Raw genomic sequence first — 19,614 nt, 5'->3', positions numbered from 1 at the left:
CAAAGTTCACTGAAAAATGAACATGTTCTTTTGAACTCGTTCAAGCACAACACTGACTGTCAGCATCACTGTCGTTCATGTTGCTTTGGTGTTTTCTTCACAGCACAAGAAACATCGACCAGTGAGCTCACGAGCAGGATGTGAGTGCAGCTCAATGGTCACAGAGCAGGAGAGGCTGAGAACACGTTTACTCTACATTTTCTTATAAAGCACCACTGACTATATTTGATTCTCACAGTATTACGGGACAATGTGCGTCCCTTTTCAGCTCATTACAGGAGTCGTACTTTTGTTTCTGAATATGATATGATTCCATTTTTCAAAGGACCCAGCGCCCAGCATGGGGCTTGGGACACAGGGCGGCTGCTGTTACCACTGCCAACGCCGCACAACACGCCGCCTGCTACTACCTGCAGAAACCCCGACAAAAACACAAAGGTGTGCACCTTTTTCTAGTTTCTAATGAGTGAAGCCAGGAGCGCCACACAAAGCGCTGCGTTCACGGACACACCGCAACTGGAAATAACATTAACCACCGACCACCGTGTTACATTCACCAAAAGGCTTTTTTACAATTGTAGAATTGTTGTTCATGAGAACTATGTTTAAGCTTTTGCTAAGGCGTTTCATACCACCAGACAGACAAAAGACCAGTTGAGGCGTTGAGCTATGTCGCAAATGTCATGAAATCGAAAGTGTGTGTCTCACACACTGTTTACTAACATTCCTATTTTCATGTAAAGTGTGAAAATAGGAAGTAGCATGACACTTCACTGTGACACTGGAGGACGACTGAGTGATGATCAGTTTTAAATGAAAAAGTGAATTTTGCAGACCTTATTTTGTTTGAGCTGTTTCACAAACATAAAATTTCAGCAGAGAAATGCTTCAAAACTGAAAAAAGTTCTGGTTATCAGGGATGAGACACTGCTGCTGCTGATGGGTGATTCTTTATTGTGAGATATTATGGTGATATATTATATTATGATTATATATTATATGATATATATATATTATATATTATGATGATGATATATATGTTTTAAACACCAGGGTGTGTCATTGTGCTGCTTCCCGTTTTTGTTGGTCGCTCAGACCCTGAAACAGTGTCTGACGTGACTCACTGATTTCTGTGGAAATGTTTAAATAATCTGTAGATTATACACCGTACAAATGTACAACAACTCTTCCTTATATAACACCTGTGTCCTGCCAATCATCATATCATCTTTGCACCGTTTTCCTTTCGACCTCTTCTGTATAACTGAGATATATTTTAATGACTATATTTCTATATTTTAATTTGGCTTGTACATATACATTTATATACTTCTGCCTTATTTCACATCAGTCTCTTGCCATTTCTGCTACTTATTTATAATTTATTTGATCATTTATATCACAGGTGTCAAACATAAGGCCCGGGGGCCAGATCCGGCCCTCCAAGATCTTTAATGTGGCCCTTGGGTGATTTTCTACTAAAATATTTTAATTATATTTTCTATTAAAATATTGTTTAATTTTCTGTGGTGTTTATCACAGCAGCGTCTCCAGCGTCTCTGTACGTGGCCCCTCCCACCAGAGCAGCACAAATGAAGACTTGTCTCTTTCCAAACGCTCTTAAAGGACGATCGTTTTGACTGTTGACCGTGACACCCTCATCAGAAAAATGTCCAACATGAGAAAAGTGGAGCCGAGTGCAGGATTTTACAAGATAAATGGATTTATTCTTATTTACATACAAGTTCATGTTAAAACATTGTGTTGAAATTGAATTTTTCTTAAAGTTTCAGGTTGTTCATAATATTATAATATTATAATAAGAAAGAGTTCATCAATTAAAAAAGATTTCTGTAATAAATTTGCATTTCTCTGCACAAATATTTGAATTTATTGTTATTGTTGGGGTTTATATGCCATGAGTTTTCTGATCCGGCCCCTTTGGGATTAAAGTAGGTTGGATACGGCCCCCGGACCAAAATAAGTTTGACACCCCTGATTTATATGTTTCTCTTTGTTTATATAAAATGCTGTGAACTACTGTGTCCAAATAATTCTCCTTTTCAATCAACGAAGTTTGTCTGAGTCAAAGAAAATGTCCTTATAAAGTCATGATTTGTACTTCCTCCAACAACCAACACCCCTATAAAAGACAACAGCCTGTCTGCTTCAGCCTGTCAGACCTGCTTCCTCAGAGCCTCTTCCTCAAGCAGCCCTTCAGAGCACCTGCCTTCAGAGCGCCTGCCGTTCAGAGCACCTGCCCTTCAGAGCTGCCGTTCAGAGTTCAGACCTGCCTGCCTTCAGAGCACCTGCCGTTCAGAGCACCTGTCGTTCAGAGCACCTGTCGTTCAGAGTACCCCAGAAGACTTCAGAGGACGACAATGGCACAGGTGAGCACTGAGCAGCTCCATTTTTTACTAGGGCTGTATAATTCATGAAAACTCATCAGGTCAGTCTCATTATCGACAGGGGCCTTTTTATTTTAAGTACAGATGATTTTTGGGCAGTAACAGCACCTGGTTTAGACTTTTATGGATTTGTGTTTGCCTGATGAAGGCCTAGTGCCGAAACATTGCACAGTTTGTCCTAATAAATCTCACAATTTGCAAGTAAGACGGTGTGCGGGATTTTTCTCCATGTTCATGGGCTGCTCCCTCTCCTCCAACGCACCGTCTCAAGTAACTGATGTGTGAAGTTCTCATTCTTTTATATCTACTGTATTAAATTGTGGACTTCATTTTAAAAAGGCCTTTCTTGTCTGTGTTCATAAATCATAATGATAAAAGCTACACTTATTTGTTTTAATTATGTTTCATACATTGAAAATTCAGTGTTTTTTTCTCCATTTTGTCCAGCTTTTATTTGTCAAACATGTCTCATGTCTTGGTTGTGTTTTTCCACAGTTGGAGCAAAAGGCTAAAAACAATCAGATGATTGTTGGAGGTCTGGGCCGACCGTTCACTCTGGGCATGTTGTATAACGCCCCAAAGGACCAACTCATCCCAGGTCAGTTACTGTTTCTGTTACACTTTATGAAGCACTTTGCATTTTTCTCAACAGAAGCTGCAGATGCATCTTTGAACCAAAATTGTAACTGAAAAAGACAATGTAATGTGTTTCTAATTTGAGATGATGGTAGCAGGAGCACAGTGAGCTTTATCTTCTTTAAGGGCCATGAATCTGGTGATGTAACTGTAATGAATAAACAAAAAAATAAATGAAAACCTTTTAAATCTGCTGCGTTCCAAATGAAAGCAGAGCATAGACTGTATAAATACTTGGGTATACTTTACCTGCTAACCGCGGTGTTTCAAATAGGAAGAGCTCGTGGAGGAACTTCCGGCTCCTTCTGACTCTGGCTCCCATTGACTTTGGAATATTGTGGCTCCTCTCTCTATAACTGCTGCTGTGAGCCTCGTCATGTTGTTAAAATGTTTGTATTAACCCAGTCTACATGATCCTGGTGTTAATGTTTTACGTACATACGTCACACTCCCTCAGTCCATTTCTTTACAGCGTCTGTTGACAGTCGCTCAGTGAAGCAGACGGGGCGTTACCTTAAACAGGCTTGAGAGTGATTGGTTCTTTGGTTCCTGTGACATTTGTGGTTGAAATTCCAAATACAAAACTCTGCTCCAAATTCACTTCTACAACTGCTCCAACTAGGAGCTGAACACTCTGAGTGACGTCACACTCCCTCAGTTCACTTTATACAGTTTATGAACAGAGTCAACTAAAACCTGCTGGTGTTTTTACTTCATCAAGAGAATGATGAAGAAGAAGTACTAGTACACTAGTATACAAGTATAAATGTGTACAGTCAGCTGTGTGCAGAGAATGTGCTGTAAATGACCAGTGTTTGTTTGTTTTAGGAATGGCCCTTTGGGACTCACAAACTTTAGAAAGTCTGACGGTGAAGAAGCCCCAGAGGAGCAGTCACTTTGACGTCAGATCGTCAGACTCCACTGCAGACACGTCCTTTAACCTGAATGTGAACGCGTCTCTGAAGCTCAGCTTTCTGAGTGGCCTGATTGAAGTGGGGGGGTCAGTGGCTACCTGAACAACAAAAAACAATTTAAAAACCAGAGCAGAGTGACCCTGCAATACCAGGCCACCACTCGTTTTGAGCAGTTGTCCCTCACAGCAGATGTGTGTGAGAAAATACAGAACAGTGTGAGTCATGAGAAGGGCCTGGGCACACATGTGGTCACAGGGATAGAGTACGGAGCCAACGCTTTCTTTGTGTTCGACAGTCAGAAGGTAGACTCTAGTGACCTCCAGACTGTCAAAGGACAGTTGGAGGTAACTATCAAAAAGATTCCTCAGTGTGAAATTCACGGAGAGGCAAAGGTAGAACTCACTGAAGAAGAAAAAAACCTAGTTAAAACATTGTCTGTTCAGTTTTATGGAGATTTTCTTCTTGAGAGCAATCCTGCAACATTTGATGCAGCTGTTCAGACCTATGTGACTCTGCCCAAGCTGCTGATGGGAGCAGACGGCAAAGAACCAGTGAACACTGTTCCTGTGAAGGTCTGGCTGCTTCCACTGGAGGTCTTTAAATATGAGCCTGTTCCAGTGACTAAAGGCATCAGTGTAGGTTTAGTGCTGGAGGCCGAGGAGACTCTGAAGGATCTGGAAAACATTACCATGAGGTGTAATGAATGTTTGTCTGTCAGTGCAGTGGGGAAGTTCCCTGAGCTTCAGCAGCAGGTGCACAAGTTCTCCAAACTGTGTCGCCATTACAGTGTAGAGCTGCAGGGGCAGATGGCAGAGACATGTCCTGCCATTCGAGAGGGGACAGTGGAAGAGAGCGTCCTCAGAAGTCTCTTTGACCAGAGACTCATGTCCCCGTTCAGCCAGGACAGACTCACCAAGTGGCTGGAGGACAAGGAGATGGAGATCAGTATGGTTCAGTTCTTTTTAGACATCATGGAGGGATTCCCAGTGTTGCCCACTCAGGCTGAGGTTTATAAGTTTGTGTTGGCTCCAGGAGATGAAGTCCGCTGTGTCTATGCCTTCACCTCTCTGGGGAACGCAGATCCTCAGCTGGAGGAGATGGGTCAGTACCTGAATGCTCTGAAGTCGGGGGAGACTTATGAGCCACCACAATTACAGCCAGAACATCCATGGTTCAAGAAAGATGAGGTGGTGGTCAAAATGTGGAAGGAAGCTGTATATTTTCAACAAAACAAAGACGAAGTACATCTGTGTGTCACAGCGAAAAGCGACACGTCCCTCACTGGTTATGCTATTAACGCCTACAAAGATGGGGTCCCGTTCTCTTTCATGCCCATCCATCGACGTCCTCCCTTTCATACGGGGGTTCACGGACTTCTTCCACCCCAGACACTTCCTCCAGCTCCTACAGGGGCCCCGAGCTGTGCAGACCAGCCCAGAGCCATAGTCCCTCTGTCCCCTGTCCTGGGTCTTCCCCGGGGCCTCCTCCCAGTGGGACGGGCCCAGAACACCTCCTGAGGGAGACGCGCAGGAGGCATCCGGAATAGATGCCTGAGCCGAATTTAAGAAACCAAGTGGAGCAACTGTTGTCACAGAGTAAAAGGAGCTTCAAATGTCCAGATGATCTTTGTCAAACTCATCACCACTGTCCTGTTTTCTCTTTAAGTCAACACTTTGGACCTGATTCTTTTCAAATGTAACAAATGTAATTCAAATACATGTGATTTTCTTGGGTAGTTTTCTTGTGAAAAAGTCAAAACTGTTACAATTAATGAATGATAAAAAAAGTGTAATCTGATCTAATAAATGGTTTGACCCAAGATCCCTGTGCCTCTGCTCTTTATCTGACCACTGATACGTAAGACTGAAGGATGGAACCAAGACTCAATAGCTGCTGTTTTTCAGTAGCTAATGGGGATCTAAATAAAAAACAAACAAACAAACTCTAATAAACAACATCTGAAAAGATTGTTTTGGTGAAGAATGTAATAAATCTGTTATTTTGTTATATGTCCATTTGCCTCTATTACACAATTTAAAATATTTACAAACTCAACAGTCTTCATGATCCAAATAAAGACACTTTAAAGAAAAGATAAAAAATATAAATATATATGTATATAAATATATATGTAAAACACTTGATGTAGATGACAGACACCTGTAATGCAGGTTATTTCTTTTAATATAAGAATTCATATAAAATTTTCTTTCTTTTCACAGATTAAAATAAAAATATGTGGCCACTATGAGTCGTATCATTTTGATAGTTAATTCATAAATTAAGTAGAAAAAAGTAGTAGTAGTACGAGATACAGTAGTACTATTATTAGAAAGTTGTTGTCAAAATCAAAAACGTAATTATACAAAAAATAAAGTTGGCATTTTAAATATTCAGGTATCGTCGTATCAAAGGGAGTTTTCACTGTAAAAGAACGGCACTTGAGTGAATTAAAAGTTTACTTAAATCCCACAGTGGATGTCAAACATGACAAAATCTCACATTTGTGTAAAACCTGCATGTATTTATTTATTTTTATTTTTATTTTTTTTGTGGATGTCACCACATGACATGTATTTGAAATGGTACTAGAGCACACGTGCACACTGTGTGCTGGTGAATATGAGTGAACATCTGTCTAATTACAATGGTTTGCTGAGATTAGCTGTGTTTAAAAGTTTGTGAATGAAAAGGGAAAAGGGCAGAGGACAGAATTTATTTTCTACAATTGACATTTAGAAATCAAGTCAATATTAAGAAAATTCAAGTGTTTGAGATTGTTTCTCTTCAGACTGATCTCTCTCCGCCTAATCAACAGACCAGAACTCTGATCAACACTACACACTACACACTGCCGAGTAATCCAGGAAGTCTTTGGTGAAGCGTATCGAGGTTTGTATCGGTGACGTATGTGGTGACGTTCGAAGCCTCGTGAACCGCCTGAACCATGTGACTGCTTCAGGAAGTGCTTCGCGGATTTGGCGCACGATTCGAAATATAAGGACCAAAGAAACTCAACGGATTCCCGCAAAACATTTTGTGGTTTTGGGTTATTGTGAGTTTGGTACATTCTATTTGAGATTATTATTTTTTTTGCGACGGAGCCACAAGAAAAAAAAACTTTCCCCTGTTTGGGAACATTTTGAGCTGATATCTCCTAATAAAGTTTATAGTAATAATGACGTCATTAAATAAACAATATTACTAAACATTGTGTCGACTTTTTCTTTTAACCCGACCGTTATATCATGAACACGGACTCCAGGTTCATAAATTCACAGTTTATGTTGAAATCACAAACTTTCAAATATTTAATAATTCATTTGTTCAGTATAAATCTTTCCATCAATAAATACATTAGAAATATTATTCAACCTCCAAACAGACCCGCAGCAACTTCATATTGGAACTCATTGCACGGGGAGATTGACTGGAGCAGGGCGTGGCTGGTTGGCGAGAGGATCTGCATTTATAACAAAATTAAAGAAGTCAATTTCAAAATTCTCCATAATATTTACCCAGCCAAAAAAACTTTAGAAAGATTCAAATTAAAGATTGATTACAACTGTGACTTCTGTCGCAGCGAAATAGAAACAATCACTCACCTGTTTTACCACTGCACATACAGCAAGAACATCTGGAATCAAATACAACAACTCATCCAAACCAAAACCAAACACCCGATCGGCCTCCAGGAAAGAGACGTCCTGTTCTACTTCACCAGCCCCTCCATCCCCAAAGATCTCGGATTCCTCATTCAGACTCTCATCACGCTGGCAACGTATCACATACACAAAACCAAATGGCCTCAAAATAAACCAAATATTCATCAGTATAATATTGAAATCCAACAATATTTTCAAACAATAAAACAGGTCCAAAACAAAAAAAGCTGTTAAAACTTACAATATCTGTAAGAAGTATAGTATAGCTTTATTTAATTTATGACATTATTTTATTATTTTTTTGTTGTTGTTGTTTAGTTTTGTTTTCATTCCTTCTGCTCTCCTGTATGATGTATGGATCATATGTACCACCCCCATATTGTAGGAAAAAAGAAAAAAATCTTTCCATCAGAACCTCGATGATCATGTTGATTGTTTTATTTTCACTCTGCCTGTTCTACATTTTTTGGCCTCTTGATGTCGCAGTGGAGCAACTGAAGCACCTCGAAGCATCGGCTCAAGAGTCGAGCAAATGGATGGAACACTTCAGTGCTTCATGGGGCTTCATCTCGACGTCACTACGTCTCGGTGAGTGCATGTTCATGTAATTCAATGTAAATATGGTACAGTATGTTCATGCTCACTGGGAATGTTTTATATTCTGTTTTAAGTTGATTCCAAGTGTGAACCTGAGGAGCCGTGACGGTGTTTGTCCCGTGTTCACACTAAAACATCGTCTTGGTGAGTTTACTCGTGTTTACTAATGTAGGGTGACTATATTTCTGTTTGTGAAAACCCGGACACCTGGGAGGGGGGAGGATTTTTATTTATTTATTTATTTTTTTACAGCGTATGAATGTGTATTGTGTATTACAGGAGGGTAGTAATTACACACGGGTGAGTCAGGACTAAACCAGGTCTAAACCAGGACTAATCTTGGACTTAAGAGAGAAAACGCCGAGCAGTTTGTCCGCAAACTGCGATCGGGCGATTGCCGCGTTTACCTTCGTGAGGTGCGGAGCTGAGCCGGTCCTTTCTCCTGCGTCACCTCCGAGCCCGACCTGATGGTGAGTCCTGGTTCAGTTCTGGTTTAGTCCTGTTTTAGTCCTAGTTCAGTCGTGGATTAGTCCTCCTCTTCAGTCCTGGAATCAGTCCTGGTTTAGTCCTGGTTTAGTCTTGGTTCAGTCCGTGGTGTAGGCAGCACAAACTTTTGATATAATCTCTGGTTAACGGGCAGGTGCGGTCCTGTCCTGTGCAGGTGCGGTGTTGTACTGCAGGTCTCCAAAAATGGACCCGTGCAGGACTCTGCGCTGTTGGCTCCATTACGGAATAAATTAATCTTCAGTTCATTACAGAATAACAAAAGGACGACAGCAACAATAAGTTTTAAGAAGGAAGTAAAAAGGGTTGCACCTGTCGATCCTGTCTGAGAAAAGTGTATAAAGTTTGTGCTGAGGTTTTACAGCCTTAACACAGATATAATAATTGTGAAATATAAAGTTGACAACTCGGTATGTTTCAGACTGACCGACTGTTTGTGTCTCGCTCCTTCTGAGTCACAGACGCTACGACAGACGCTCAGTTTAATGAACGGTCCTGAAAACCCGGACATTTGCATCACTTTATAAAAAAAAAATACCCCGGACGACCCGGACAGGGCGCAAAATACAGACATGTCCCAGGAAAAACGGATGTTTGGTCACCCTATGCTAATGGACCACGGTGAAAAACATGCTAACGCCATGCTAATGCTAATGCTAATGCTAATGCTAATCGCGAGTGTTAAACTCCTGCTGAAAGTCAATGTACAAACTATTTGTACTTGTTTTATGGGATTCTAAAGAAAGATTTAAGTTGACAACAAAGGTCACTGCACTTTTATTTCATTTTGAACTGTTTTATGGTGGAATGTGATATTAATTTGATGCTAAAAGCACATTTTGATGCTTTATGCAAAAGAATGTAATTTAATGCTAAACCAGCTCAGGTTTACTGATTCAGCGAAGAAGTTTAAAAGAGCTATTATCTGTTTGGTTATATAAATAATTAAATGAATTTCATTTCATGATTTACAAAAACTTAAAAAAGGGTTTAAAGGGAATAAAGTAATTGGATAAAGATATTCATCAGAGATTATATGGTTAAAAATATTAAAGGAGCAGTTTATTTTATTGTTATTACACGGGTTAACAACTAATTGTCTAGTCTTTAATTAAGGAAAAAAACAGGAAAACAGACACAAGGTTCAACTCAGCGTCAATATTTTTATTGAAATTGTTCAGTTGGTGGTAGTAGTAGTAGTAGTAGTATTTGTAGTAATAGTAGTATTTGTAGTAGTAGGAGTATTTGTAGTAGTAGTAGTAGTATTTGTAGTAGTAGTATTTGTAGTAGTAGTAGTATCCCTACAGTCCGTCCGCTTTGCGGATCCGCTGCGTATTTGTTCCGTATTCGCATTCTGACTGTTGCTAACCCTAACCCTTGGATGGCCTGCTGTTACAGAGAGAATCTGCGGTTAAATCATCTTAGATCCGCACTGTGAACGCACTTTTAACACAACACTTTGTTTTTGACACAATGATTTGTACTATCAATGCGCCGATCCGCGGCTAACCCGGTTCGGATTCGCTGCGCGGACGCGCCACTGACTCAGCCGTTATCAGAACCTGAGAGAAAGAAACAACATCCACCTGTTGTCCGTGGATTTCACTGTAAGTAATAGTTTAAAAGTTAATTGTATTAGTCATCATTAATGTACATAACGTTAACGTTATATTGTGGTGTCTGTACATCTGTGACTGTGTTTTATCAGTTTTGACAAGTGCAGTAGGAAAGTTAGCGACAGTAGCAGCTAACGTGATGAAGACGATGTGAGGTCAGGAGTCAGGATAACTCCGTCTCTTGCGGTAGATCCCAGTCTAAATACTATTTTTATATAACGGTACTTATATTCTTGTATATTTTTACGATCACAGAATTGTAATTCTGCTCCGTGATCATTGGTCGTGTCTAACGGGCTCGGTTCTGGCTGGACGCCGCTCTCGGCGCTCTCCCTTTGGCTGTGGAGCGACGGTGACACTGGTGTCTGATCTGGTTGTGTTTTTAACCAGAGATAATTATTATTTGTGTAGACTAGAGTGTTGACTGTTGAGTTGAGACTAAAGTGCATCATGTCAGTACCTTAATACAATAATTTAACGCAACGTGCCATAATACAATAACGTAACGTAATAAACTAAACTAAAAACTAAACTTCCTGCTTCTGAAGAGTGTGGACGCTATCCTTGCTTGCTCCTGCTGTTTTCGCTTTTTAATCAGTTTACCTCCTCCAACAACGGATAATGTGCCTATTTTTGATAATGTGTCTATTTTTGATTTCCTTTTAAGCAAATTAATACTTTTAAACATTTTTACATTTTTTAACAAATCATCTGATGAGCCAGCAACATGTCGGGGAGAAGAAACCAAGGGAATTCTATCTGTGAGCGCTGTCGGAACTATCAACAAGAAATTTATGAGCTACAAGCACGGATATTTGCTTTAGAAACTGAAAAAGGACTTCATCAGACGCTACCAGTGACTTCCAGTGGTGAGCAACCTACAGTTACTTCCAGAGAAGAGGGTGAAAATTATTTCAACTTAAACCTGAGTGATACTGTGTCTTTTCCAAAACTTGGTACAGACCAAAATGCTAAGCCAGCACAGCGAGTGGTAAAAGACAATGCTAATATCGTTATATCACCCACAATAAAGCTAACAAACAGATTTTCACCACTGTCACAGACTGATGTTAACGTACAAACGGATAATGTACTGTCATCACAAAACAAGAACAATAAAGTTGCCAAAAGAGTGCAGGCAGACCAGGAATCTGTGCCAAACGTCAAGGTCAGAGATACGTTGCTGCTAGGAGACGGGGCATCAGTGGTGTGAGTCACAGAAGAATCCTAACATGCTGCTACCCGACCTACACTGTTTCTGAGATAACAAAACTCCTGCCAAAAGTTTTGTCAACACACCAAGGGGTTAAACAGCTGATTGGCATGTGGGTGCAGTGGACATCAGAATGGAACAGAGTGAAGTCTTGAAAAGGGATTTCACTTAATTATTCGAGGAGCTTAATAAAGAGGAGGTTAAGACATTTATCAGTGGACCTCTTCCCAACATTGACCTAAGGAACAGGAACAAATTTACCCGACTGTTTCAGCTGAACACGTGGCTGCTGAACGTGTGCGCGGCCAGAGGATTGCACTACATTGAGAACTTTGATCTTTTTTGGAAACGGAAGGACCTGTTTGAGGGAAATGGCCCACACCTAAGCAGAGGTGGAGTGAGAAGTGTTGACGGAAAACCTCCTCCACGCTCTGAGGCACCGGCCTGGACAGGGTCCTGTGCATCCAGTGAGAGAAAAGAGAAATGGGAGAAGCATCCCTACTGCACCTAAACAGAGAACCAGCCAACAAGTCAGCACCATTGACAGCACCACCGCTGCCACAACCACAACCACTTCCCCCTCCCCCAGACAACAACTCAGCAGCATCATCACCTCCCTCCCCCAGAGAACAAGTCAGAACCACCTCCCCCTCCCCCAGAGAACAAGTCAGCAGAACCACCTCCCCCTCCCCCAGAGAACAAGTCAGCATCACCACCTCCCGCTCCCCAGAGAACAAGTCAGCAAACCACCTCCCCCTTCCCCAGAGACAGAACCACCTCCCCCTCCCCCAGAGAACAAGTCAGCATCACCACCGTCCCCTCTCCCAGAGAATAAGTCAGCAGCACCACCTCCCCCAGAGAATGAGTCAGCAACACCACCACCACCTTCCCCAGCGCCTCCAGCACACCCATCACCTCCACTGCCCACAGACCAGCCTGGAGTCCCCATTGCTACATCTACTCCATCAACTGACTCTTCACTCTCCTTCTCCTCCCCACCTTCACCCATGGCACTGCCCAACCATCTAGAAAGCCTCATCAGATCGGGAATCAAGATGGTTCCTCTCACACCTAACATAGCACGGTCAAGGGTTATGTTGAACTCTCCCCCATACAAAACTGTGCCTGTTTCACCACCAGAGACTCTCTCAGCTCTCCCCTCACCCAAACCTCCCCCTACTCCACCTCCTCGGTCCTTACCTGGTCCCTCACCCAAACCTCCCCGTATTCCACCTCCTCGGCCACCTCCTCGGCCCTCACCTGGTCCCTCACCTGGTCACTCACCCAAACTCTCCCCTGCTCGCCCTCCCCCGCCTTTCCCCAGAGCTGTTATCACCAAGAGCTGGACGCACAGGGCCTCTGCTGTCCCAGGACATACAGTCATGATAAAGGTAATATCAGGCTGGGGCCCTGCGATGGAGCTGTATCTCCAGTTACAACACGTAGACGGATTAAAAGAAGGACAGTTAGACTGTCTAATCAGAGAAATTTAGTTCACGTTCCCTGTAAGAAGATAACATCCAGTCCTACTGAAACTAATCAGAAACTTGCTGTGCTCAATGTCAGATCTTTATGTAACAAATCATTTCTAATTCATGATTTTATTTCTTCTTTTAATCTTGACTTTATGTTTTTAACTGAAACATGGCTTGACAAAAACACAGGTCGTGCAGTGCTAGTGGAATCAACCCCTCCCAACTTCAAATTTTAATCTGAAACACGAGCAAATAAAAAGGGTGGAGGAGTGTGTGCATTTTTTAGAGATCATTTGGTTACACACAGGTTGTCATTTGGGGTGTTTTCATCATTTGAGTTTGTTTCCTTCAAAATGGAGCTAAAACAATCACCGTCCAGACTCTACATCGTCATATACAAACCTCCTCAGCACTGTCAAAGTTTTATTGATGATTTTACTGAGATGCTTTCAGTTGTTTGCACAGACTTTGATGGTTTAGTCATTACAGGTGATTTTAATGTACATGTGGATAATGTGTGGGACAAAAATGCCAAAGAGCTTAGTGTTGTCCTTGAAACTTTTGGTCTGACTCAGCATGTCAGTGAGCCCACTCACAACAGAGGACACACTCTGGACCTGCTCATTACAAAGGGTGTAAATATTTCAAATGTCAATGTGGTTGATGTTGCTCTGTCTGATCATTTCTGTGTCTTCTTTGACCTGTCTGTTATTCCCAAACCACCGGCTGCTCCTACAGTTGTTCGAAGAAGACACATAAATGATAACACAGGTGCACTGTTCATGGAAATGATACATTTTGAAATTGCCTCATGTTCTAATGTTGATGATGTGTTAAACTCTGTGACTTTGAGTGTTTTGAATGTTCTGGATGCCATCGCTCCGATAAAGGTTAAAATGGTTAAAGAGGCAAAAAGCTCCGTGGAGGAATGATGACTCAGTCAGAGCACAGAAAAGGGAGTGCCGGAAGGCTGAGCGGAAATGGCGCAAGTCAAACCTCCAGGTTCATTATGAGATTTACAGAGGAACAATGCATATGTACAAATACACTTTGAGTAACACAAGAGAGAAGTATTTTTCGGACATTATTGGTAATTGCAGTAACAACTCTCGTGTCCTGTTTGCAACAGTGAACAGATTAACAAACCCTCCAGCTCCACTGCCACTAGAACTGATTTCCAGATCTAAATGTAATGAGTTTGCAGTTTTCTTTAATGACAAAGTTCAGGGCATCAAAAATGCCATCAATTCCACAACAAAAATAACAAGCATGCAGCCACAGAGACACTTAGAGCTGAATCACTTTGCACCTGTAACTGACAAAACTGTTTTAGAGATCGTTACCAGTCTGAGTTCATCTGCTTGCTGCCTGGATATGTTACCCACTAGATTTCTAAAGTCCGTCCTCAACAGTTTACTTTCACCACTCACTCACATAGTTAACATGTCACTTCAATCTGGAACATTCCCAAACGCATTGAAAACTGCGGTCATTAAGCCTCTCCTAAAGAAGAGCAGTCTTGATGCCACAGTACTGAACAATTTCCAACCCATCTCAAATCTGCCGTTTTTTGGCAAAGTCCTTGAAAAAGCTGTTTACCAACAGCTTACGAACTTTCTCCAAATGAACAACTCCTTTGATGTTTTCCAGTCAGGTTTTAGAGCCCACCACAGCACTGAGACTGCTCTTATCAAGGTGACAAATGACATCTGCCTGAACACTGATGCAGGCAAAGTCTCAGTCTTGATCCTGTTAGATCTGAGTGCTGCTTTTGACACTGTCAATCATGGGATCCTCTTACAGAGACTAGAGGACTGGGTGGGCATCTCTGGTACTGTACTGAACTGGTTCAAGTCCTACCTAGAAGACAGGAAGTATTTTGTTGAAATTGGAAACTGTGTCTCAGATGACATGGCCCTGACCTGTGGGGTGCCTCAGGGGTCAATCCTGGGCCCCCTGTTGTTCAATCTCTACATGCTGCCCCCTACAGGCCAGTTAATAAGCAGCAATAACGTGTCGTACCACAATTATGCAGACGACACTCAGATCTACGTCTCTCTGGCAGCAGGAGACTATGGACCAGTGGAGTCACTTGGTCACTGCATCCAACAGATCAGTGTGTGGATGCAAAACAACTTTCTCCAGCTAAACTCTGACAAGACTGAAGTCATAGTGTTTGGTCCACAAAAACAAAGGGACAGTGTCAGCAGTCACCTCCAGTCTCTCTCTCTAAAACCTTCAAATCAGGCAAGAAATCTCGGGGTAATAATGGACTCAGACTTGAACTTTAACAGCCACATCAAGTCAATAACATCTGCAGCCTTTTACCATCTAAAAAACATAGCGAAAATCAAAGGTTTACTGTCTAAATCAGACTTGGAGAAACTTATCCATGCGTTTGTCTCCAGTAGATTAGATACTGTAATGTTCTGCTCACTGGTCTCTCCAAACGAGCTGTGAGACGCTGCAGAACATCCAGAACATCCACAACATCCAGAACATCCAGAACATCCAGAACATTCACAACATCCAGAACATCTAGAACATCCAGAACATCCAGAACATTCAGAACGCTGCAGCTCGGGTCCTTACTCGAACTAGGAAGTACGAGCACATAAGTCCTGTGCTCAGGTCTCTGCTCTGGCTCCTGTGGCTCAGAGACTTTAAAGCAGCTCTGTTTGTACAAGTGTCTCCATGGCCGAGCACCAAAGTCCATCTGTGACATGTTAGTGTCATATGAACATCTCACACTCTGAGGAGCTCAGGGACCGGCCTCCTGCTGGTGCCCAGAGTCACGACTAAACAAGGGGAGTCAGAGTTTCAGGTTCATGCAGCTAAAACCTGGAACAGTCTGAACATGTGAGACAGACTCTTCTGTGACGCTGTTTGAATCCAGACTCAAAACATTTCTGTTTAACTGTGCATAAAACTGAAAGGTTTTCATTCCGCACTCTTCTCTCCAATTTATGTCTCTCTTTTTTAATTTTAATCTTCATGATTATTTATGTTTTGATTTGTTTTTATTATGATTTTAATGTATTTCTTATTCTGTAAAGCACTTTGAATTACTTTGTGTACGAATTGTGCTGTACAAATAAACTTGCCTTGCCTTGCCTAATAAAAAGCACAACTTTTAACAACAGCTAACGTTAGATAACCAACCAAAACTTATGTTGTTTTTCCCCAGATGACATCAGGACCCTGTCCTTCTGCTGAGTGTCTCCATCAGGAGGCCGACACGCTGATCAGAAGTAAGTACTTTTAATGATTTCTGTGACAGTGAAGATTTAGTTTGGAGTCAGATCTGACTTTGTCTCTAACTTTCTGTTATGGGACTTGAGACGGTGCTTCAGACTTTCAGTGAGATGCTGACATGAACACTAATGTGTCACATCTATATTACACTGATATTGACTATGAACACCATCATAAATTGATTATTATATTTTAAATGTTGTGGTAAAAGTAAATGTAGTAGAGTATTGTGTATTAACAGCAGTGAAATACGTCTCATGTTCATACTCAGGCTCAAACTAAAACAAAAGAGTTCAGTTTTACTGCGCTAAAGTATTTCCTATGAGTTAAATAATGTTTTTCATCTCTGTTTCAGAATATACTATGGTTAATAAGAAGATGGACATAACAGCATGATAAAGACCCTCTGGAGGTAAATACTGCACTTGGATTAAACACTGGGGCCTGAAATGATCCAAACTGATATTTGTGTTTCTCTTATTTGATGTTTTACAGAATTCCCTCTGCTGGGCCAAGTTCCAAAAATGTAGAGACAGACCCTGTGTAAGTTTACTGTATTATCCTACTTTTATTAACTTTCATAACTAAACATATGCACATTATAATCACACCTGTTGTTGTGCAGATTGTTTCTTTCAGAACCTGCTGTGGTGGAGTTTACAGACTGACCCTCTGTAAGTGCATAGATTTCTCCAATCAAGTGTTTACCTTTCATGTTCAAATCACACAGCCACTGTCATGACTTACAATGTTCTTCACAAACCTGAACTCTAACTCCTTACAAGAATAAGAGGTGTAATGGGGTGTTTAATACAAACTGGTGTCATTTCAGATGCTGTGAGAAAGGGGAAGCCCAGAGCTGGACACTGACAGACTGGATCTTCACCAGTAGGACTGAAAAGGAGCCAGACTCACTACACCTCTGCCTCAAAACCTCTGCCTCAAAACCTCTGCCTCAGACTGAAGCTAAAGACAGAGGCTCTGAAGCTCCCACACTTCACACTCTATAAGAACAACCACCCGTCTAATTGTTCTGTGGTGGTAAACACAAGTTAAGTTTGAGTTTAAACAGTATGGTTTGGCTACACTCTGTCTCATCTGTCCAGGCTTTTACTCATATAGCTTATATTTGTTTTTTGCCATTTAAAAAAAAACAAAAACTTTGCTTAACTTGAAGTATTTTTAGTAAAAACTGTAAATTGTCATTTTCATATTAAGAATGAAGCATTGGTTAACTCAAAGGGTATATAAGTCCTATAACATTAATAATAATTATTCATGTCCTAAGATTTCTAATTAATGATTTAAATAAATATTGTTTACAATGTAAAAAAAAAAAAAAAGTTTCTTTTTTTCTTAACTAATGAGATTTAGTGATAGGATATCACTGATCCAACTTTGAAATTGTTTAAGTTTATGTTTTTAAATTTAAGCCTTTATATCCTAGTTTTAATACTTGCTGTAAAAGTTTTATGTACAATTACAATGCAAATGCTGCTGGTGTGTATTTAGGTCAGTAGGAAGTGGATCAGTATTAAATCTGAACCATATTTAGGCTCCTAACGACACAATAAACAGATCCGCGGCAGATCCGCCGGCAGATCCGCGGCAGATCCGCGGCAGATCCGCGGCAGATAACCCGGTTCTGAAAGCGGATCCAAAACGGGTCCTGGGCGGATCCGCGAGATACGCAGCGGATCAGCCGCGCCTCCGCCGCGGATCCGTCAAAATAAGCCCGGATCCGCGGCGGAGGCGCGGCTGATCCGCTGCGTATCCACGCGGCGGATCCGTTGCTGATCCGCGGCGATGTGCAAGTGACTCCGATGCGGATCCGTTCTGCGGATATTTTTTGCTATGTGGGAGTAGTATTTGTAGTAGTTGTAGTATTTCTAGTAGTAGTAGTATTTGTAGTAGTAGTAGTATTTGTAGTAGTAGTAGTAGTAGTAGTAGTAGTATTTGTAGTAGTTGTAGTAGTAGTAGTATTTGTAGTAGTTGTAGTGGTAGTATTTGTAGTAGTAGTAGTATTTGTAGTATTTGTAGTAGTAGTAGTAGTAGTAGTAGTAGTAGTAGCTGCAGCAGTAGCAGAAGTAGTAGCAGGTCGAAAACCCTTAAAGTAAACAAATATGTGTAATAATGAAGTTAAATTTACATTTTCATTAAATCATTTAATCTGTTTGTATTTTAATGAATATACTTCAATTATAATATAAATATACTTTTTACACATGAACTTAAACAGCTACAATTTTATAAAATTATATAATTTATAAAATTTTAAATGGCTAATTATATGAAATAAATCTGCGTCTGGCTCCGGCCGTGGGTTCGGCTGCAGACTCTGAGCTGAGCTTATTTCTTTAGTTCAGTGCTGCAGGGGGAGTCACTGGAAGAAAAACTGTGATTGGTTCATTTCCATTCCATGATATTAACCCTGTGTTTCCCAAGAAATATCAGTCCAAGTTTATAACAATGATCTAGAAATTATTACTAGTGTCGTGTTTATTACTCACTGAATAAAAAAAATATAGAAAAAATATATTAGAAGTACCAAAGTCCATTCAATATTTTTTCTTGAGCCTTCAGAACACCTTGAAGACTCTAAGGATTCCCCTGTGAAAGAAATGCTGTTTGCACTACAAATGTATGACTCTTTCATTTACATTTCCAATAAAAGTGCGCTATACTTTTAAATTCATTAATTGGTTTTGCGTATAACATGCGATTAATGCGAAACATTTTTAAAATTTTTGCCCAGCCCTAAAATATATACAATAAACAATGCAAATTAACATATTTACAGGATAATCACTGTTGTAGGAAGAGTGAAAGTATTGGCCTAGAAGTGTACGATATAGAGACAGTTGCGATGTAAGTCCAACAGGGGGCGTCAGAGACTAAATCATGACCATATGAATAGTTAAAGTACAGAGTGTGTTTAATGGTGGATTGGGTGGTGAACTGACAAATTTACAAGGAACAGATTAAGTTGGATTCTAGGACTGTCGCAATAACCGCAAAAATGAATCACCGTGGTACTAAGAGGCCCGCTGCGGTGCATGTTGGGTCACCGCAATCACCGCACGTGACCAACATGACCCGACCCAGAGACCTGCACTATTTTTCGAGACTCGCACTCGACCGGACCCGTTAATATTCCATCCATTACCGCCCGTGCCCGTGATAACCCAGGACTAACCCAGGACTAACCCAGGACTAACCCAGGACTAATTTGCGCCCGTGTAGACCATTGGGTGACCACAGGGGGAAAGGACGGAGGTAAATGCAGCCATGGCCCGATCACGCTTTGTGGACACCTGCTCTGCCCGCTCGT

The 19,614-nt window shown here is 41.1% G+C and overlaps 1 protein-coding gene and 1 long non-coding RNA gene across 2 annotated transcripts; both read left to right on the top strand.

Annotated features, from left to right (window-relative positions):
- The first annotated feature begins 2,305 nt into the window (after nt 1-2,305).
- LOC129408697 (neoverrucotoxin subunit alpha-like) lies at nt 2,306-5,777 on the top strand. Its single transcript, XM_055152986.1, is given in 4 exon segments — nt 2,306-2,390; nt 2,904-3,006; nt 3,873-4,049; nt 4,052-5,777. Coding segments are annotated over 4 exon segments (1,713 nt in total). The 5' UTR covers nt 2,306-2,381; the 3' UTR covers nt 5,476-5,777.
- A 4,322-nt stretch (nt 5,778-10,099) lies between these two features.
- LOC129408716 (uncharacterized) lies at nt 10,100-17,559 on the top strand. The gene is made up of 6 exons (XR_008632098.1): nt 10,100-10,331; nt 16,216-16,279; nt 16,639-16,695; nt 16,779-16,826; nt 16,909-16,957; nt 17,116-17,559. It is a non-coding gene; the product is annotated as an uncharacterized LOC129408716 (long non-coding RNA).
- Nucleotides 17,560-19,614: the final 2,055 nt, after the last annotated feature.

The sequence above is a fragment of the Boleophthalmus pectinirostris genome, unplaced genomic scaffold, assembly GCF_026225935.1.
Source record: "Boleophthalmus pectinirostris isolate CB_2022bp ecotype Guang Dong unplaced genomic scaffold, ASM2622593v1 HiC_scaffold_1, whole genome shotgun sequence".
Taxonomy (NCBI): Eukaryota; Metazoa; Chordata; class Actinopteri; order Gobiiformes; family Gobiidae; genus Boleophthalmus; species Boleophthalmus pectinirostris.
The sequence above is the reverse complement of the archived record's forward strand: the minus strand, read 5'-3'. Positions and strand labels throughout refer to the sequence as shown.